Source organism: Chaetura pelagica, unplaced genomic scaffold (genome assembly GCF_000747805.2).
Source record: "Chaetura pelagica isolate M959 unplaced genomic scaffold, ChaPel_1.0 scaffold275, whole genome shotgun sequence".
Lineage (NCBI taxonomy): Eukaryota > Metazoa > Chordata > Aves > Apodiformes > Apodidae > Chaetura > Chaetura pelagica.
In genome coordinates this window covers 6,508,809-6,531,378 of record NW_009953486.1, presented here as the reverse complement: position 1 = coordinate 6,531,378, position 22,570 = coordinate 6,508,809, and the positions used below count along the sequence as shown (strand labels likewise).

The 22,570-nt window shown below is 44.0% G+C and overlaps 1 protein-coding gene across 1 annotated transcript in view; it reads right to left on the bottom strand.

Annotated features, from left to right (window-relative positions):
• The window catches only part of NFATC2 (nuclear factor of activated T-cells, cytoplasmic, calcineurin-dependent 2), a 48,425-nt gene that overhangs the window by 24,851 nt on the left and 1,004 nt on the right, over positions 1 to 22,570 (bottom strand). The window contains exons 2-4 of the mRNA XM_009998761.1: positions 21,772 to 21,940; positions 5,991 to 6,193; positions 3,725 to 3,897 (exon numbers count right to left, since the gene is read on the bottom strand). Of these exons, the coding sequence (XP_009997063.1) occupies positions 3,725 to 3,897; positions 5,991 to 6,193; positions 21,772 to 21,940 (545 nt within the window). The remainder of the gene's footprint in view (positions 1 to 3,724; positions 3,898 to 5,990; positions 6,194 to 21,771; positions 21,941 to 22,570) is intronic.

Sequence of the window (22,570 nt, the reverse complement as noted above, 5' to 3'; positions counted from 1 at the left end):
ATACTCCTAAGCCTTACACTTCCATCTCGCAGACACTTGCATGAAGCAGTTTTTGACTGCTGACGACATGGAGTAAAACAAGCTGCCTCACAGGTGCTGATGTGGCTGCTCTAATCTCCCTTCAATATTGCTTCTTTGCTCCATGGATGCTCCATCTGAGGAGCAGAAACACAACTCCAGAGATCAATCACTCACCAAGAAATGAGTTTCAGCTCACAGTGAAAGGTAAAGCAATGCACAAATTAATAGAATTTGTCTTAACAGTTTGAAAATCATTATCAGGTCTGCAAATATCGAAGCCTCCTATGGGCGATTCACCAAGTGGCTTGTTGTTATCGGGTCTATTTTGAAGGGACAAGTTAACGCAGGAACCCTTCACGTCTGTGATTTCACCACTTGCTGTGACAGCAGCTCCGTGACAGCCCTGGCGCAGGAGGAGCTCCCCTACAGGAGCTGTCTCATGCCTGTGCCTAAAGCACAGGTCTGCACACACAGGGAGGGACATTCAGGCCTGCACAAGTGCAGCACAATGAGATGTGCAGGGGTGTGTGGGCAGAGAGCCCGGGGACATCCCACATAGTTCCATTGCTGCCATTTCAGGCAGGGAGCAACACCTAGGAAAAGGGATTTTTCTCGCCTTTCCAGCACCACACCTACAAGATGGTGGCTTTTTATACCTAAGTAAGTGATGGCCTGTTGCTACAATTATCAGAGGGCTTTCAAATACCTTTGTCTCCTCAGTGGCTTAAGAACTAATCAACAGGCAACAGCAGAAAAAAGCTGCAAGATGCTGAATGTGCAGGCCTGTCTGGATATGAGGTCTATTTCGAGGCATAACTGATCATTTAACAACATATCACCTCCTTGGTCCTCCCACACAGCTGCCTGGGGAGGAACTAGCTCCGGATGATGCTTTGAACCTGTGAAATCCCCTCCTAAAACCTGTCAAGTGCTGAATGTGACACAGATGAGGTGGAACCAAATCTCCCCGTGAAAAGCAGATACTTCACAGTTCTTGCTTCATTGCAGCTAATGATCTGCTGACACCGGTGGGACTTTTCAGCCGGGATCGTCTCCTGCTGAGGAGAGCACTCAGCTTTTCTGTTGGTAGCAACAGTACTCCCCGGGGAGCCCCACTGGTAGGGAAAGGGCCAGTTATCTTAAAGCTGCTACTTACTAAGGCTTTCCCGGCGGGTTATTATTAACAGCTACCAGACAGGAGAAATCCTAAAGGAGAGTCGCAGGGGACAAGGGTTCCCTGGTGGCCATGTCAAAAAAAAAAAAAAAAGCCCCAGCTTGCCTTCTCAGCAAGGCACCAGAGCTTACCTGAGCCTGTGAGCTCTGCAACACATGCTGATTATCTGGGAGAAACTGATATTATCATCTCCAGTGTGATTTAGTCTGCATCACTAATACTGGTAATGTTTTTAGCCATCTTCCCAGAACTGCGCTGAGATCAGGAAGTGCTACTGAAATGCAAAACCATTGCTAAATATGCAGTATACATTCTAAATGGAAGAGGCTTGTCACTGCAGATCACTTTATATTCTATTTCCATGAGTTCAGAAAAACACAGTCCTTAACGTATCTTTCCCAATTGCGAGTATATCCAGTATTCCAAAAATAAAATGGGGACAAATACATTAATTTTTTTTGTAGGAACTTTGCTGTCTGCTATGCAGCAAACATTTTCATATTTTAATTATAAAAAAACATAAAAATAAGCCACTGGTATCTCCACTCTTGGCTTTTTTATGCCCTTAAGGCTCATCAAAGCAAACACATCTCAGCATAAATGCCTAGACACCTCAAACAAGCCACTGCAAATAGCAGCCAAATTAGGTGTGCACATACAATTTGGAAAAATGCTGTCTAATTCTGGACTGGATTTCTGCTTAAACAGTCTTTTGTGATGGGCACAAATACCACGTGCAATTGTGAAAGGCTCTTAGAAATGCCTGGCTAACTCATATTTGCTTTTTATGTGGGAGAATTTGAGCAAGTGGGGGGTGAGCTGTGGGGCTCCCCACATGACCTGAGGACCATCCACCCTCTGCTCTGGGCTTGTGCTCTTTTTCTGGACAGTGTATGTACAAGTTACACCTGGAGTTTCCCCACCCAAGCAGCTCCTGGGTGCAGGCAGGAATGGGCTGTTTCCACTTGGAAAAGAAGGAGAAGCCAGGTGATCCTTTGCCACAATCGCCTTCCTATCCACAGAAGCTGCAGTTTTCTGAATGTTTCCTTTAGCAAATGGGCCTTTGTTTCAGCAGGGACACGTTTGGGGTGGAGGCCACTATTGTTTCAGCCATCTGGTCCCATAAGAAATCCTAACTGTTTCCTATGGAGAAAGGTGGTGGCTACTCCCACTATTCTCCCTTCCCCATCATGGTGCCATGGTGACTTCACTCAGCTGCTTAAACGATCAGATAGTTGTTATCTTCTCATAAACATTGCCAAGATATCATACATACCCATCATCCTCTTCTCAGCCTTGCCTTATTTATTCATTTCTATTGTTTTATTCCAACCTCCCATCAATAACACACTAGCCACAATTACTCTTGATTTCCCATCCAGAATCAGCTCCTCTCTTATTCTAAGCAGTTGTTATTTAAGTAAAGCCTGCATCTTGAGAAATAAGATACATACAAGAGAACTTCTTCAATTACTTTCTTCACATGAATTATGGCAAGACAGGTTCTGCTAAAGGGGTGAGTCATTCAGCAAAGGGAGAGGAAAACTGTTCATTGTGTATTTGTGAAATCCCCAAACCACTGAAAAGGCACCATTTACCAACAAAAAGCATCACAGGATGCACATGAACCAGTGAAGTGGGTGGAACCCTTCCAGAAATTACTGTGACTCGGGGGGCACCCTGTTGGACGCCTCTTCTTCTCAGGATTCAGTACGTTAAAATGAGTGGGAGGTGCAGGTTTCTCAGCTTACACGCTTATAGGATTTGCCCATCAGAAATCAGAACTTCAAGTTTTCTCTGTCCCTCAGGGGAATACCAGAACAAGCTGGGCTTTCCCTGCTTCAGCTGTAGCCTCCTGAGCTGCACACCTCTTAGCACTGACATCTAGAAAAAACAATTACCAGGATGCTTCTGAGCCTCAAAATCAAACCTGTTTCTCCATTGCAGTTCAGTTCCTGCTACAGCTCAGATCAGAGGACCGTGGTCACTCCTTCGGCAGGCAGGACTGGCCACAGTGCTAGGATCTAGCCTAGGTTTGAATTCAAAACCTCCAACCATGTGCCAGCTTGTTAGATAACAAGTTCTGATTGTACCTCCAATCAAAATAAAACCACTCCCAGGAAGGCAGCAGCTTGCACACTCATGCACAAACAGGGAGGAAGGACATACACCCCTACACGCACAGCCATGCTGGCTCCCTGCTCCCAGAAAATACCTAATGGCCAAAAAGGATCCAGCAGTAACACACTAATAAATAAACTTTGCAAAAGCCCCAAAGTCCTTCACTGATCTCACAAGCTCTAAGCATAATGAAGAGCCACTTGCTACCAAAGCTGTTTTCAGGAGTGGGAGTGCAGATAGGTAAGAGCCACAGGTCACTCAAATGGTGTTCCAGACCCAGCCAGTGCAGGAGGAGTAGAGCACCCTGTGTCTGCCTACCTGAACACCTTATTGCTGGCCTGGAGCACAGGGACAAGACAATCATTGTTGCAGGGGACAGAACAGAAGCAAATCTCAGGGGATACTTACAGCATTCAATGGGGTTTGATGCTGCTTGCAGAGAAACAATCCTGCCATTGGACTCAGGGATGTGGACGCGGAAGACGAGCCGGACCCGGGTGTTCTTCCTGCCGATGTCCGTCTCTCCCTTGCGCAGCTCGATGTCTGCATTCCTCAGCTTCAAAATCCCTGCACAGTCAATGCTGCCAAACACACACACACACCACTTAGCTTAACATTTCTGCTCTTAAACAGCTTGAAAACAGGTGACAGTCCAGAGGATAAGCCGTTTTGCTTCAATCTCCAGGTTAAAAGCAGCTCCAAATACTTGTTCTGCTTAGGATCCAGATATTGTCATTTCAGCAGTTAGAGAAGAAATCCCAGGCATGCAGCGAATCAGGGGTGCTGCTGGACCCTTTCTCAAGGAGTCTGGGCTGGATAGCTCACCATGTCCCTGGCATGTCCCAGCCAAGGGCTTGGGGTGGTCTTTATTCTGGTGACAGCAGAAGCTACCCTCCAATCATTATAACTTCTCTCTGGTGCTAAGAACAAGCATGCACATGGCAGAGCCCACACGGAGCAGGGAGAGTGAGCCAGAAGTGCACATTGGGCCAGGGAATAACCTCTGCAAGCTAGACCATCAAAGCCTCCACTTCCAGCCCTCCAGACAGCTCAGTGCCCAGAGACTGCTATTGCCTGCACATGGGCAAATTAGTTCAGCTCCGTGGGCAATCCCAGTCAAACCAGCTAATTGCAGCACCACCCAGGCATGTTTTCCCCACAGTTTGTAGCACAAGCATGAAATTCAACTCCAAAGCAGGAATCAAACTGCTCTCCACTCCTTTTGGACAAGATAGGTGCTTCTGCTAGAACTGGTCTCTTCAGCCCTGGCCCAAGTCACCATGTCATCCTCCAAAGCCCTGGGATGTTGCCCCCAGCCAAGGTAATAGCCTGGCAGTGCAGAAGATTGTTCCCTGCTCCCATCCACCATGTCCCTGCACAGAGGGAGTATGTGGGGAGCAGGATGGGGCTGAGCAGCAATAAAAGGGTTAGGATTGCTTAAACTGACATTCCAACTTAAAATTAGTGTAAGTGCAGGTTAACTTCCTAAGAGTCCAGTGTACTGCAACCTTGCAACATGCCTGTCTATGTTAATAGAATGTGCCAATTAATATTTACAGAATCTGGTATCTTTGGCCTTCAAAGGTGCACTGCTATTAGACAGGCACTGCCAACCCATTTTAATACCAATTTTAAATACATACTTTTTTTTTTTTTTCTTCTGGTATTAATTAAAATCACGTTTTGGGAGGCATAAACCCCAAGCTGTTTCCTACACCCACACTGTTCTCCTTGCCATTGCACGTGTGCAGGGGTTTATTACTCCAGGGTTACTTGTTAGGAACAGACAGTCATGTTGCATTCAGCACTTGGCTACTTAAGCTTGAGATGCAGACATTTATTTATTTCCTTGGGTGCAGAGGGAAGGAGAGGCTTGAAGGAAAGGGAGGAATGAGGTATATTTTCTGAAAAAAGATCTAGAGAGAAAGAATGTGGATTTCGCTATGAAGTAGGGAGGCTTAAAAACATAGCTGTTCTGCCAATTTGTCAGTATCCTCTGAAGCATGGAGATACAGCTCTTCCCTCTGCAGAGCAATCACTCTCATGCTGCCTGGCACACAGTCAAGCCTGAAGTTTGAGACTGGTGCCCACTTCATCCCTCTGCCTGCATAAAACAGGAAAGAGTAATACAGAAAAGATGTGCCTGTACTTGCTTTTCTGTCAACCTATTACAACAAGAGAGTACAATTTCATGGCCAGAGCACTTGGCTGAGTTCAGGAGAGATGTTTTTTATTCCATTAAATGTTGTAAAATGAACTGCACACCTTTTCTCTGCTGTCTACTGCTCCTTGCTTGTCATTGTATTGCTGCAGCATAAGGACTTGGAGATTCAATTCTTGTTCTCCATAGTGCCCTACAAAACCAATCTGATTTTAAGATGATAGATTATTACAATATAGTCACTGCAGCAATTGGGGTAAAGAGCAAAAATGCCTGCACAGTCAGCTGATGGATGGTAACTCTTTAAGCAGCTTTAACCCAGGTGCTTGTACCTACTGCTCATGCTTTTGTAAAAAGGGTCTTACACTCATGTATCAACCCAATGCTTTGGAAAGGGGAATCCCTCCAGCACAGACATTGTTATTCATTTAAGTGACTTCTCCACATGAGAAAGAACTTCACACACCAAAGTTAATCCTCCTCAACTTTCTTAATAAAAAGAAATATACTTACGTTGCTTTCATGTTATTTTTGGGTTCCAGTGGGATCTCCAAAACTTTGGTGTTGCCAATGATTTTTTCATAGCTGGTGGTGGTAACAGTTTTCCCCGTAATGCGATGGACTTGATAGAAAGCATGAGGTTTAAGTATCCGTTCATCTGCTGTTCCAATGAAGATCTGAAGACCCAAGGGTTTGTTCTCCATGTAACCGTGGAGCTGTGAAGACATTAAAAATCTATTATCACACACAGGGCTTGCAATGCCTTCATGTCAGGAAACAAATAGATATACGTACAGATAGGAATAGATATAAACGTGTAGTACAGACTGTTTCCTACTCTGAGACACAGACATCCTCTGAAGAGTACTTGCTGGAGTCCATGATACATAGGGGAGAGAGTTAATGGAAAACATGCAATTAATGGTTTTAATACTAAATATATAGAGAAGGAAAAAAAAAAAATCCAGACAAGCTCTTTGTTAACAGAAATTTGTTGATTATCTCCAAAACAGACTGTTAAATCCTCTCAAAATGTACATTCTATGATTTTTTAGTACACTGGTTTAATTTTCAGTGACTGATTCCTAAATGAGGGGATGGATAAAGCTGCAAAGCAGAGCTGAGTCCCTGCACCTGCAGCCTGGGACAGTGCTTCCTGCTTCCTGTCAGCAGAAAAGACAGTAAGGACAGAAGAAAGTCACTCACTTGCATTTATATACTTGGTATATATGTGGTACTCCCATATGCACCTTCTCCAGATCTTATCAAAGCTAATAGAAGTTTCTGTCCAGCCTAATGTTCAGTAAAATTACTTTGTCTCAGCTCAGTTTGAGATTCCTACTTTCACTGCAGTGAAAAAAAAAAAAAAGGTGTTCCCCCCCCAATCTAGTGAGTGTGTCTGCAATTTTGAGAACTGAAATTCTCAATATTTCAGACATATAAACATTTCAGAAATTAATTATCTCTGTTGTACCCCTTTCTCTGGCTTTGGCATGTGCAGTCTTCTGCTCACATCCATTTCAAACCCAGCTAGGACTGTCCTGCCAACCTTTTGCTTTCCTCAACTCACCCCAAGCTTCTGTGTCCCTCACACCAGATACAAGCTGCCTGCCTTGATCTTCAAAGTTCTGTTTGTCTCTTTGCCCTCTCACTTCTCATTTTCTACCCAGTTATCAACACCTATTCCCAAACTTCCCAAATCCAGCCCCAAACACCAGCTTCTTAAACACTCACATCCTCTTCCACCAGAGAGGATGTTCCCTTTTAAATCTACATCTCCACCATACAAATCTCCCTGTCTACAGAATTATTCAATAGTCATAAAAGGAAATATATTCTTAGTTCCACTTAGGAAATATGTTCCTGGTCCCACTTATGTGGACCAGCTTTGATTCACTCCTCTTTGAAACTCATCCTTCCCCCAGCAGTCCATTCATCTTCAGCCGTTCCTCCTGCATTGCATTAAAATAATACCTGTACAGGTAGAGCTGGCATTTTTGGTTTGTCACTGTATAGTACCTGGCACAAGGAGTTGACCTTAGAGACAGGGGCCTCTAGGGTTCAAGGACATAAACAGACTCTACTGTACTAAACAACATAGTTGATAAACAGCATTTGCTGAAAGAGAAGCAAGAAAGCCAGAATGCCTCCACAGGCCAGGAGACTAGGAAATTTCCCCTTCTTTATTAACATTCAGAATTACAAATCAAACCATTCTAAATTTCTCACATAACCAAAAATTAAAACCAGACATTTATCTACCACACAGCCAGTGATCTAGCTGAAAGGGAACTTTATGGTCTGAGACATGCTAAATTTGTTTTCAATTATTTTGTCCACATACAAAACCTTGATGAAGCCATACAAAGCAAATAGTACTGGAAGATCAGAGAAAAGGAAGATTAAGTTAATGGTATTCATGGCCAAATCGTGGGTTGTTTTTTTTCTTTTTTCTTTTCACCAGTCAGCAGGAGGCATGGAAGGATTAATTCCCCCCTGGAAGGGGACCACAAGCAGCATCAATGCAATCCTGGCAACCTTCCTTCAGTATGGGAAATGTAAAGTGACACTCACTCTTCTGAGCTATCATTACTCATCTAGCACATATTTGCAAGGCATACAAAGCTGGGGTCTATGCCCCAGAGAACTTACAACCCAAGGGCCCGAATATGCAGCCTCCACTTACATGAATAGCTCCATTGAAGTCAACAGGCTTTAAGTAGGGGCTGTGCAAGAAAGAATTACAGAGCCCAGCCCAGGCACAGCACAGACACCTACGATAGCTCACTTGCACAAACGCTTTGGGAGATGGCGAGGAAGGAAAACAGGGCACGAGGCTTTGCACAAACATGCCAGTTGGCTCTGGGGGTGAGGTGGAGGAGGAGTGGAGCTGGACTCCAAGCACAAGGGTTGGCACTGGAGAAGCAGTGTTGCCAATTATGTGATAAGCACGATGGCAGCCATGGAGAGATTTAGAAATGCATTGGGTGCATAGGAGATTAAAGGCGACAGAGGTCAAAATGATAGATCTACTGGGAACAAGCACAAATGTAGCAATCATCCCCTGTTTATCCAGGGAGGCCCATTAAGCCCAGGTCCTCTGGGAGCTGTACGGAAACTCATCCTAAGTATGGTACTTGCAAAATCCATTATTTCCTGGCCTTCAATGAAAAGCCATTGCATGACCAAAAGCCATCTTGTCTTTACAAGGGGAGAGGAGAAGAGTAGTTTTTAAGTACTGAGCATGGTTATTGTCATGCCTGACAGAGTAATGCTTTGTGGATCCAGCTCAGATGATGAGAGGATCCTTTGGACTGCAACTGTTATTACAGTGACAGCAAAGCAGATTTCTCTCTATCCTGGCAAAATAAAATCCCAGAGTTATAGGTGGGAGACTGGAATGGAGTAAAACAGATAATAAATTAGAGAAGAAAATTTGCCCCTGGTGAGCAGAGTCAGTAGCAGCTGGAACAGAACTGGCTACATACAGTTTTTTAATACCGGCCACCTTTAAAAGTCATTTTGAGTCATGTTTGCTCATGTACAGAATGAGTTCCCAAAGCACAAATATTCATGGTCTTCTAAGAAGATGCATAGCTGTGGGTGTGTGTCTGTATAAATGTATATATACTTAAAGAAGAAAGGAACTGATTGCCTGTTCATATGGCAATGTTTGGATCATCTGCTGGACGAGGGGGTACACAGCACACAGTAAAAGGCCTTCTGGTCCTCCACAGGACCAGCTTTTTAAATCAATTGTTTGATCAGTGGAAGAAAGTAACAGAATTATTTGGTACTTTATGGCATTTTGGCAATGGTTTTGGATAACATCACTGTAAAAATCAAAATACCATTATAAACTGCAAATAAAAACAGAAAATAAAATGTAAAAGTGTCAAGTATCCCTGTTTAGAAGAGTTAATTATGTTTCAAAGGGTAAGATAGGCGATCATTTACAATAAGAATTTCCATCTACCTTTCAACGGCTAAGAACACATCAGGATGATTTAGGAACAAAAAATGGAGATGAACAGCCCATAGAAATGCTCTATGAACTTTAAATTAGAGTTTTACACCCAGCTCTGTCACCACTTTACTACATAGCTTTGGTCATGTCATATAACCTCAGTGTTGATCTCTACCAGGGAAACATTTAATGCTAACCCTACTTTGCAGGAACAGAAATGAGTTAATAATCTGTGCTGCATTTTTATATAGAAAACTTCAGTGTGAGCTGGAATGAAAGAATATGCTAAAGCTCCAGTTCAGGTATATGTCTCTCCTCAAAGCTGAACTATGAGAGACTGTTACTCTCAATAAACACTCATCTCCACTATGCTAAGCAGCTGCTTTAGTATTTAACCATAAGGCAAAGGAGTAAAAGTGACCCTTAAAAAACCCTACAAAGAAGTGAAGACTTAAAACATGTTTTAAATAATAACTTCAAAAATATTTTTTCTTCCTTTAGTGACAACCAAGTCTCTCAAAAGTCTCAGTTTTTCAATCCTACTCTGCTGCTTATCTCCTGGATAGAAACCTGCAGCTGCCCAAGGGGACAGTGCAGTGCCCTGCAACCAGAGTTCCAGGAGAAACAAGAACAGAGGACCAGCCCCACACCAACATGTTCCTTTACTCTTGTTTGCTCTTCTTTCCATGAAGAAAACTAAATCATCTGGATTTCAGTTGCAAGAGAGTAAGAATTGAGAAAGATTTATGAATACAGAACTCCAGGAGGAAATATTTTTGTGTATCATAAGGTGACCTATTCACAATAAAACTCCCCCAAACTGTATACAGATTGAGCTGGAAAAAAACCAACTCCTTTGAGTCACATTTGCCACAAGAGGAAAGAGAAGCCAGACATGATGTGTACCTTTCCATACTCTATTTTGGGATTTTAAGATCCTATTTCTTTCAGTTGAAAGATTTTTCTTAAACTTTGCTTTTGCATAACTCTTATAATATTAACATAGCCAGACATGGGCTGGTCTGTGACCTGAGGAAATGCAAAGCACTTTGGCAGATAAACAAATAACATCATTCAGAAAACAAGGAGACTTTTCTTGTTTGGTTTGCTGCTATGATTTGGTTTCTAAACAAAATGGAAATGTGTGGCATGATTAAAATCATCGTCTCACCTCTGCATAAATAAAATTCATTCATTCTGCACTCCATCTGTGGATCAATACCAGTGAAAATTAGCAGCAAGGGGTATTGAAGTGTTATTTTCAGGAAAGCATGTGTAATTCTGCATGCAAAAAATGAGCAGATGTGCCTTCAGCTGCTGTGTATCAGCAGCCCTGTCACCCACCTGAACACAATTCACGTGATTGTACCAGCAACTGCAGCCATCAAGACCACTCATTAGGCACACAGAACAACAGGGTTTTTTCCTGCATTATTTCAAAACTCAGATCTTCACACGAACTGAGATGCCAGCTCCAAAAACACAAGCACTTAACCCCAGAGTTTAAAATTCACATCTAAATCAGTCCCTACCCCAGTGCTGAGATGAACCAAACCCTGCATCCAAGCAGTTGGCATTGCCTCTTGCCGTGGGGATTTAAAGACACAGCTTTGCTCTGTTGCATGAGTAGCAAATCTCTGCACAAGTGAAGCCTGCAACACCTCTTAGTTATGCTGTCTGGTAACCAAGTGATAAATTGCCAGCAGAGTCAGAAAGAAAGGCAAATTCCTTAAAGATTCTGTAGGTGGCCACCTATAGATAAAACACATGCATATACAGATGGAATTTAGTGAAAGAGTCAAAATTTTGGTCTTTGAATCTTAGACATGTTTGAGATTATTATTCTATTTTATATAGAATAACATTGTTAGCAAAAGGATGGAGGATTCCCAGGAGACAAGGAAGATAACTTTTTTACTCTTAAACAAGGAATCTGGGGCAGAGAGGTGCAGAGATTTGCACCTCCATTTCCACTAGTATTGCACGTTCCTGCCTTTGCCTTTTTAATTGATGGGTTTCAGAGCCAAATTTTCTCAAGAGATTCCTAGTTTGGATGGTGCACATCTGAAAGTCTGCATGCAAACTGTGATGGGTTTTGCGAGACAAAACAGGAGCATCTGCAGATCTTATGGGCACTTTTTGAAGAGCCTCAGTGAAAATGTCGCCCTGTGTGATACAGATGCCGATTGCCTTGGAGAGTAGAAGGGAATAATTCATTTCCCATTCACCCCAACAGAGCTCTGCTTGTCAGGAATTCTGGTCTTTCTCCCCTGGGAGGTTTAAAGCTGCATCTTTAAAGCTGATTGCACACATCTTCCTGTCTAGACAACGCAAGCTGCTGCCAGAAGGAAAGTATAAAATTGGGGAATAAATTCACTAGTCTCAGTGATTTTATTTGCTTGAAAGCAATCAGCTCTCATGCCTGTTTCAGCTCACAGTAACATGAGGCTTAGAACATTAACTGCTGCATATCACTTGCTATCTCCCCGTGTAAGTCACTCCAGCTTCCCCCAAAGGGGGTGTGCATGTGTGTGGTCAGCTTTGAGAGCAGCGCCAGGGTGATTCAGATAGACCATCCCCGGCCTGTAGTGAAAAGTGGGAAAACAGAGCTTGACTGGCAACATTTAATTAGAAGCAAATACAAAGCCGCGTGAGAAATCGTTTCCTCCTACTGCTTCCCTTTTCCTGCTGTACACGAGAAGATAAGGAAGCCCTGAAAGGCTGGCCAGGAGCAGCATGCGGTTGCAGCACTGGATGCCCTAGGAAGGAGCCCCAGCTTGCCCACCACCCACCTTCCTCCAGAAACAGAGGCTGAAGAGTTACACCCATGTCTCAAGGCTTTTAACACCACAGACTGTTTAGCTGCTCAGACTCTTCACCAGACCCAAGCCTGTTTCCCATGCCAGGAAGTGTTTTTGGATACTCAGCAGTGGACAAGAGGAAGATGTGCTTGTTGGAACAGCCCCTGCCTGGCACTGCCCTGCTGTTGTGCCCATTCAGCTCCCTTCCTGGTGGACTCAACTTTGATCATTAATTCTCACAATTAATACCCCTTTGACTGCAACAATGTCAAAGATTTTGGGGGAAGGGATCTTTACTCAACAATACTCCTACCAAAATGGAAAATGTCAATGTATTGTCTTGTGGAGAGTGACTTATCAATAGCTGTCAGTAATTAAAGATCATGCAGCACACAGGATCACGTAGTACACAGGATCATGTAGCAGCTTGCCTGCCTGCTTCACTTAGAGCTGGCATTGAGCAATAAAGCGTAATCTTGTCACATGTTTGTGTTCAATTTAATGTACTTGGGACACAGAAAAATAACTCAAACTAGAATGAAATCTCTGCCTTAGTTTTCTTTGGTCCTTAGCAAACCAGTCTAAAAAGGCCTCTGAAGACAATCCTTTGAACATCTGATTCTGCTAAATGATGAGTTTTTATTATACTCAATTTTAAGTGCTTCTTATTTTGGTGACAATTTTGTCAGAATTCCAAGGACTGAATCTCATTTGCTATGCTGCTCCTTACAGTAAATGACAACCAGACTCCCAGTGTCTAACTGGGATTTCTTCTTCCACACAGGGTTAAAATGCAGGTCTGGAACAGAGATGGCAGGAGAAAGCAGTTGGAGAGTTTTGTTCCTGACTGTCCTGACACTGACCCCACGTAATCAAGTTGTTTCCTCCCTGTGCCTCAGTTTCCCTACTCCTATGAAGACCTGATCCTGTTTGCAGGATGCTTTGACTATCTAAGCTGAAAGGTTATAAGAAAAGGCACGATGCATCCAAATTCTGCACATGTACAGATCTGGGGATTTAAAGATCAGATTTTCATAACTGGGTTAAAATATGATTTTTTTTCTAAGAAAACCAGCTGTGTACTAAAAGAGCTTCCATGCACATACATGATAAAAGATTTAAGCTTCCCCAGCATGAAAAAAACTCCCTCTGCCATCAGTAAATCAGAGGGTGCAAATCTGCTAATTTTGACAGGGGTGTGCCTCAGCATAGGGCTCTGCCACCAGTGAGGGAAGTAATTCCCTTGGCAGCTCTTGGAGGTCCTGGGGGAACTGGCTTCAGTCCTGCTGGAGCAGAACAGAGGGCAGCAAGGAGAGGTGCTTTCTTATCACCTAACCTTGAAGCCTTCCTCTGCCACAGTCAGCTCGTCCTTCCCAGCAGACAGGCAAAGCAGAGATGCTTCAGATGCTGCCCCAGGAGCATCATGCTGTGCAACCGAGATGTGGGACAAAGCTTGAGAGCAATCATGCTGACAAGGGACACGATGGGACAGTGGTAGCAGCAAAAGCATCTTGAAGTTATTCAGTTCAGCCCAAGGTGATTGATTTGACTGCATGGAACCAAATCCCCAAAGCTGGGCCCTCTGCCAGGGCTCAGTGCCAGGCCTCCTGTGAGGTGGGTTTGGGGTCCAGGAACCAGGACCTTTGCTAGGCATTGGCTCTTTGACTGAACATCAGCCAGATTTTTGAAAGGATCTTAGCAAAAAAGCATTTTTGAGAAAAGGAAAAAAAAATGCCAAAAAACACCAAGTCCCATGAACCTCCCCCCTCCCCAACTTCTTCTTATACTGAAACCCACAACATGAGGCATGCTCAGAGAGAAAATAACTTAGATCTGCTGGAAGCATCAGGGTTTCAACAGCTGTTTCAGAACAAAATAGGGACCCTAGAAAATTTTCACCAAGCAGCATCACGCAAGAGGAACCCAGTCCCTTTCCCCTTGAGTAGCCATTAGCTTGGTGAGCATGATGCTCCCCCCACACACGGGAGACCCAGGTGCAAGTCCTCACTTGGCACAAGGCTATTCCAACTGAATATACATTGGTCTTGAGAGAGCAAGGGAGGAAGTGGGGACTTAGCTGGACTTCACTGTCTGTGAACAGAGAGCTCAGGTGTGAGTTTACAGGACTCTCTCCACCCCACATGAGCTTCTCCTGTGGATACTCAAGCATGGTCTGAATGGGATGAGTTATCTCAGCATTACTGCTGCACTGGAAGTGTTCAACATTCATGGTAAAAAACAGCCAGAAATTCAAAATCTGGTTTACTGCACACTGCCTCCTCCTTGTACAGTCCTGCAGTGAGAATAGACATAAAAGAGTAGCCTAAATCTTGCATCTGCCTAATCCAAGCATGTCTCTAATCCAAGAAATTACCCAAGCCTTCTACATAGCACAGGAATCATCCTCAAACCAGCTGATGTACTCTCCTTCCCCTCACCTCAGCCAAAATTACTTTCCATCAAAAGCAATCTATTCCAAATTGGGCTCAAGAGCTTCAGTAAGAGCTCTTCATTCACCTCTAACTCAAAGCAGGTTGGCACATGGGAAAATCCCACTGCTCCCTCAATGTACATGATTCCCTGATCATGGTGCCCTGAACCTCTGCACCCCAGCTGCACCATGGAGCGATCCTGCCTGTCCTTCTAGGGGCAAGCTGCACTCACTCAGCCAGGATATCTAACCACAGCCAGTGGCAGTGACCCTTTCAAACAGAGGGACACAGTTTCAAGACTTCAAGCAACAGATGCAACTAATCTCTGGTTAGATTGTCCCAGTAGCTAGTTATCCTCCCTGTTACCCAGCAGTTCTCTTCTTGCATTAGAGAAAGCATACAGGTCAGCTCTCACTCTAATCTGGGTTTATTAGATGTATTTTATATTTCCCGTTGGTCAGTTCAGTCTCACAAGTAAACAAAAGCAAATTTCAGGCAGATCTGTGTTTACCTACAGTACTTGTGATTTATCCAACAATTTCATTTCCTCAGTGGCTTCCCAGAGCTTTCAGACAGATCTGAAGGTACAGCCATGCTACCAGTACAGTGCGAGGGAGGGGTACTGACCTACCCTTACATTTGATGGCGTATTAGTTTTGAAGATAATTTCCCAGATGTACCTAAAATTTGCACTTCTGGCATTGCACATCTATCCCTTCGTTAGCACATGTAACAACAATGAATATATCCACAACCCAACAGCTCAAAGCTCAAGAGGCACCTGTGATCACCACAGTTGTGCAAACAAGCCTGGTAGTCTTACAGGTAAATCGGGCGTGAACTGTGCAGTCAATCTGTCACATGCTATTCTCAAGTTGGGGACAGAAATCCCTGGAAGTGGCAAAAGCCGCTGAGAGCCTATGTGAGGCTCCTGCTCACCAGAAAAGGGAAGTGAAGGCCACAAGAATGGTACAATGAAGTTGCACAGCACAAGTCACCTCCGTCATGTGAGTCCAGCAGAGCCTGCCCATGGAAGTGCAACCATGCAGGGCTTCAGCCTGGAGCTTGGAATTCCCCAAACACAGGGAGTTGGGAATATGGGCAAAAAAGGACACACTCAACTCCTCCAATGTACTCTAAAAAGCAAATCAGGCTGGTTTGGATTTCAGCAGGAGTGCATCTCCAGCCCAGCCCTACTTGTGAGAGTGTGCATCACAGAATGAGCTGTGATTTGGTTTTGAGCTTCCATCAAGAGTTCTGGTTACACTACTACACAAAGGAATTGGTTTAATGTTGGAAGTCACATACCATTAGAAGTCAGAGCCCCATGGGAAGCCTAGGATAGAAAACAATGTCTCCTTTGACTTAGAAACCACAAGAAAACACATTCGGCAAAATTCAAATATAAAAGGAAAGTGGAACATACGTTTGTTATTGTAAAGCAGCTCCTGTGTAGCTCCATTAACAATTCTACCATCCCATCTTTTTCAAAGTTAAAAAAAAAAGAAAAAAAAGCTAGTGAAAGTCACCACAATTTTAAAAGCTAAATCCCTAGGGAAATTTGGGTCAGCTGTGCTTAACAGGAGCCTGTTTCCATGTAGCTTTCCTGCATTAAAGAGAAGTAGCAAGGAGGAGACCAGGACATGCAGGCTGTGACGGATCAGGGGGACCCTGTGCCCTCCAGTACCTTCCATTTGTAGACCTGGTCTATGTTTGGACTTTCATAGAATCATAGAATGGTTTGGGTTGGAAGGGACCTTAAAAATAATCTAGATCCAACCCCCTGCATGGGCAGGGACACCTCCCACCAGACCAGGTTGCTCCAAGTCCCATCCAACCTGCCCTTGAACACTTCCAGGAATGGGGCCTCCACAGCTTCTCTGGGCAACCTGTTCCAGTGTCTCACCACCCTCACAGTGAAGAATTTTCTCCTAATGTTTAACCTTAATCTCCCCTCTTCCAATTTTAAGCCATTACCACGTCCTCTTGCTACCCGACCTTGTAAAAAGTTCCTCCCCAGCCTTCCTGCAGGTCCCCTTCAGGTACTGGCAGGCCACTAATCAGCTAGGTAACGTATTTAAGTTTTACCATTACAAATAAGCCAGTAAAGAAGATGTGATTATACCAGGAGGATGACAGCTCACAGCAGAATCACCCCCTCCTCTCTGCTTTTGGAACGAAGCTCACAGGGGAGCAGGGTCACTGCTGCCAGCCGAGGGCCAGCTCGGGCCTGGTTTGCCCACGGCGGCCACGCTGGAGGCTGCTGCTCCCAAACCTCTGTCCGAGGAACTGCCAACAGGTTTTGGTGTCGTGTGTGCCAAGGGAAGAGACTAAAGACCTCCCTGATGCCCAAGACATCTGCATTGTCAGGGCTGTTGTTAAATAAACTGCCACATTATTTTAGGATAGCACCAGCAGGCAAGGACTCAGTCATCTTGAGGTATTTCCCCCTCCCGCTGTGGGGAGAAGTGAAAGGAGGAATCCCTGGTGCTCTGACTTGAAAGAGACATTCCTGCCCCTCTCTCAGCCCTGTAACCCAGTTGAACTCACCGCGTTCATGCAAACAAAGGCCTCAGAACTCTGCAGCAGCCCGGGCAGGTGGCAGGGAGGTTTCCTGCCCGTCTGCAGGGACACGGGGCCCAGGGGCTCCCGCTTCCTAAGGAAGTGCCCGAACTGCTGTGACCTGAGCAGTGGCCCTGCCCGCCAGCCGGGTGGCTCTGCCAAGCCCCCAGCAGCCCGTGTGGGGCTGCCCGAGCACCTGAAGCCTCCGGCTGCAGGAGGGTGCAAACTCGACAGCTGAGGAGCGAGTTTTTCTCCAGCCTGACTCAAGGAACAAGCGATGCAGGTTGTGCTCTGGGCAAGGTGCTGCCTCGGGAAGGAGCCCAAGTGACCAACATCCTCAGCTGCTTTCCCACGCAGCAGCCTCCGGGTGTGCCGAACAGATTCAGTTACCTGACACAAGCAGTGGAAAAAAGGAGGTTTGTCGGTGAAGAACTGAGTTAATAATGTGGTGGAAGTGAGAGAAACAAAGCGTGTAGATGCAAATGAGTTACTCGTTACTTATGTGCTGGGTTTCATTCAGAAGTATTTGAGCCTTTTGTAAAGGTAAGTTAGAGAACCAATACATCAGGGGAAGGATTTGCTAGGATGGCAATTAAAAATACACCAGTTAGGCACACTCCCTTGAGAATCTGACTACAAATTACTGTGCTGGAGAGCTATGTAAAACACCAGCTTCCTCAAGGATTATTTACAACAAGGTAAGTCCAAAACATAAGTGTGTGGGGAAAAAATTAGAAACAATAAGATAAGCAAAAGTGTATATTTACTCTTTGAGCCCAAGACTTAGCTGAGTTCTCAAAAACAGATTTTTAACAAAATAGTATACATCAGCCTCACAACTCTCCATGGCAGGTGCACATCTGAAATTGAAATTAAATGCCCTCATCTCTGTGGCCCATCTAGCCAGAGGTTTTTGTTAACCAGACTCTTCTCCTGCCATACTTGGACTGTACAACTGGTGCGGTGTCTTGTGCACAAACTCTCGGGGCTAGACACGTGAAGAAGAGGAAGCAGCATCAGAAAGATAAACCACGAGATAGGGCCTGGAGGATGTGAGATCTGCTGCCCTGTAGCTTCAGAGCACCCAAAAGAAGAAACTTGCATGCAAAATGCAGTTTTCAGAAAATAAATATTGCAGGCCAATACCACGCTGGAAAAACTACACCTCTTCCTCCAGAAGGTTCAGCTGGATAATTAGCCACACGGAGATTTAATTTAATGCATGTATTTTTGTTGAATCAGATATTTTTTTTCAAAGAAACTGTATTTTAAAGAAGATTAAACAAAATAGTGGAAAAGCAGTATATCAAAAAGGGGCTTAAAATATTTGAGATGTGAATGTGACATTCAGCCTTGGTATAAATTCCACCACTTTGGTGGGCTTCTTCCACTCAGGATGAGTTTGGCTTCTCAATGCTCCAAGTCCAAATGTCTAAGAGACAGCACTGGCTTCAAGAAAGTTGCCATGGAGAGGTCCTAATGCTCCAGAAAAATCCCAAGGGTGGTATGTTTACATCTGTAATTTAATAAGTGCTGTGGGTCCCCAGTAGCAGGTCTGCAGGACAACCCCAGCCCTGTCAGCCCTGGGTCACCGCTGCCTTTCCTGCTCTGGGCCCAAACACAGGGAAAACCTATTGAAAACAACTTCATTTCCTTGCATCCAGCCTTTAATTCATGCAAACTTGGCTCAACACAGTATCTACCTTTTAAAAATCTTTCCTGTTTAATTTTCTCAGTTTCTGTACTGTTTGCATCTGACAAGAACAAAACTGTTAAAATTCATGGAGGGGAAAGTAGGAAAAAAAAAAACCAAAAGCCTTGAAACCAAATAACCTATGACATGAAAGCTTTGGATTTCACTAGCCTTCCCAAGTTTCAGATGTCATAAAGGATACAGGTGCAACTATCTCATCGCTTAGCATCCATATGAACCTTGTTATACTAAAGTCAACACAAATCCAATGAATACTTCCAGGTTTATTATAAACCTTCATAAAGAAACTGTCCATATTTTCCCCATATGCAGGCACAGCTGTGCAGAAGCACATCTGCTTGGGAAACTAATGTGGATCTCTGAATTTATAGTTTAAGATCCTTAAGCTTGATGGCAAATTATGATAAAACTAGTAATATCAGTTCCTGTCTCCAGCAGAAAGTATAAATCCCTCTTTGATTGATATTGATTACAGGAAGGAAACAACTCACTTATATTTCCCCAGGTCACAAGAAACTCCTTCATTGCAATAAACATCCGGCTGATAGGAATATCTTGGGAAGGTAAATGATACTGTATTTGTAAGCAAACTCAGAAAAGAGCAAGTGCTGATTGACCATATAGTTTGTGCATCCCAAACACACCACAGTGGGATATCAGTTTATCAGATTCATAAACTAAAAAGATTGCATATATCGAAGTATGTCAAATGTGATTGCTATTTATTATTATCCTGCACACTTTACTCAGCTATCCAGTCCATACATGTAAGTCCAGCTCAATTGAAGTAAACAAATTCATTGATTTAACAATTTATGGCTTGATTTTTAAAAGGGGCTGAACCTGCAGGGAAGTATCTAACATATGTTTGAAGTTAAGCACCAATCAACCCAGTGAAATTAGTGATATTGATCACATGCTTAAAATTAAGCATAAACTTCAGCATTTTCCTGGTTCACTCTTGCCAGAGTAATTCCTGAATATGACAAAAGCATCTGTAGGATGCACTCCAACTTTGCCTAGTGAAAGTTGTAGCTGTGCAGGATCTGTGCAGTTATCATCCATCGTTACCAGGAATATCACCCTGACACCTCACAACCCTGACCAAAACCCAGGCTTTCCTTCCTGAATGGCACTGCCTGAAATGAGGAGGAAATGACTGAACAGGCTGTTGGGGCCCCAGATGGCTACAGTGCAGCTACTCAGCCATTATTTTACATTACACTTTGAAAAGTGAAGGAAAAGCCCTTCATCCTCCACAACAGAATCATGGTTCAGCTCATCCACCTCTCAGGTCAGCAAAGGGCCAAACTGTGTTAACTCCATCAGCATCAGCTTGGACTTTGTTCACTGGTTTCAGCAGAGTGACTTCCGTTCTCACAAGCATAGCTAGGACTAGAACTTCACTCTTTATGGCAATATAAATTATACCTCAAAAGAGAGATAAAACTCTGTTTCTGTAGTGATATCAGCTCAAATCACGAGGGAGCTCCTGCCTAAACTCATTCACCCTTTCTCTGTAAAACTGTAAAGCTGATAAAGAAGTCCTCTCTATATTTACAGCTATATAAAGGCCAAGTTTTTCTTTAAATCATCCCCACTACTATGTAATTATCTTGCTCTGTTGTCTCTTCACCACATGGCTAATACAGTTAAGACAGTGGTGCACATCCAGGACATTAAGAAGGCAGTGTTGCCACAGACGGCAAGCAAGACTGCATGCAAGGTGGGACATGGCATCAGCAAGTTACATATCAACCAGGCACTAGATTGAAATGTATGTACTGAGTGCTTGAATTACACACAGGTGAAATTCTCTGACCTAAATTTAAATGAGCTTAAAATTAGCAGCTATACCAAGTGACCAGAGGGGAGGGGCAGGGGGTGGAAGTGTAAAATTGCTAAGGAAGAACAAATGCATGAAAGACATTTCTAGCAAAAGGCAGCTGTTAACTCTGGAAAAACCCCAGTGTAACATCCATACCTTCCTAATCCACCCCCCACCGAGGTTAAAGAAGGCTGCTTTGCTTTTTATAAAGTCTTAAGAGAATGTATGTGAGTCTCATAGTCCAGCTGTATGGACTGGAGAGGGGCTGAGGTTACACACAGTCAGAAACACGGGCAGCACCTCTCTGCTGCATGGAATTGTTCTGCAGGAACCTGGGGAGCTCAGCTCCAAAATCCTCCCTCACTGCTGGCAGGAGGACCTGGGATTGCAGTTCTAACATGATCTGCTAGTTATTTTAAATCTATTTGGTAGGTCACTGTGCTATTCTGAATTTGAAAGCCAGGCTTGATGTTGGTACATTTCGAACCTCACAAAAAGCCCCGTTTCACACAGAAGAGTCTGTTCTCAATATAAAACTGGCTCAGCTGGAATTCAGGGCAGCTGCACATGTTCTGACAGAGTTGGGTCACGGGAGGTGTGACACGTAGCACAGAAAAGGTGGCAAATATCATAGAATCATAGAATCATAGAATCTTAGGGGCTGGAAGGGACCTCGAGAGATCATCTAGTCCAACCCCCCTGCCAGAGCAGGGTCACCTAGAGTACATCACACAGGAACTCATCCAGGTGGGTTTTGAATGTCTCCAGTGAGGGAGACCCAAGTTTCTGAGCTTTCACAAGCTAATCCAAACCAACTTTCCAAGCATCCAGGACTTCATCACAGTTAAACTTCAGACACTTTATGCACATCTACAAGCACACCCACGTTCACATGCTCCCTCTCCCCTTTCAGGGCCAGACCCCAGCAAGACTTTCACCCCCCAGTCATCCCCCACTTTTCCTCTATGGAGTTGCTCTCCAGTCCCTTACCTGCACGACAGGGTGGCCTCCAGTCGGTGCCTTGACGGCCCCTCGGCTGCCCTCGGTCTCGTAGTGTGCCCGGTGGTGGGGCTTGGGCTGGACCTCGATCCGCAGCTCGTAGGAGCCCGACTGGCTGGAGAGAGGCCACTCGAGGGGTGGGAGTGACTGGACAGGCAAGCTGGGCAGAGAGAGACCACAGCAGCTGAAATTCTTTAGCACTTCTCAAAGCCCTCATCTATCCTTTCTCCAAGTGCCCCACTGGGGCTTCTCTCTGAAATGTTTAGGAATCTGTTATCAGTTCCCATAAGAATATGCCATCCTGATGACATTTGGTTCCAAACTCTGACCTTCAGCACTAATATCATAATTTCTGCAGGCCCATCTCCTTGCAGAAGAGATTAGAATATTGTTACAGATACTCCTGTTTAAGAAATAGAAGTTACATTTTTTCAGAGATCCCCCTCTTCTATCTAGCTTTTCCTATACATCTTAAACTTTGATCACAAAACTATTAATCACAGAAATATTATATCATTTTACCATTACTTACAATTTGTGTACGTTAATTTATGGAAATTGTAAAAATGCACATGAATAAAATCCTAAATATTCTTACCTGATGCTAGTTTTCCTGTTATCAAAATACACAAAGGTTTATAATACGAAATGAATACATTGAAATGTACAACTAGAGCTTGCACTGGATTTTAAGCAACTCCAACTTGATTAGTACAAACTGCTGCCCAGACTGATCCAACAAGCCAAGGAAAGTGAGAGTCCATATTCTTTCCCTTGCAATTTGTGTTCA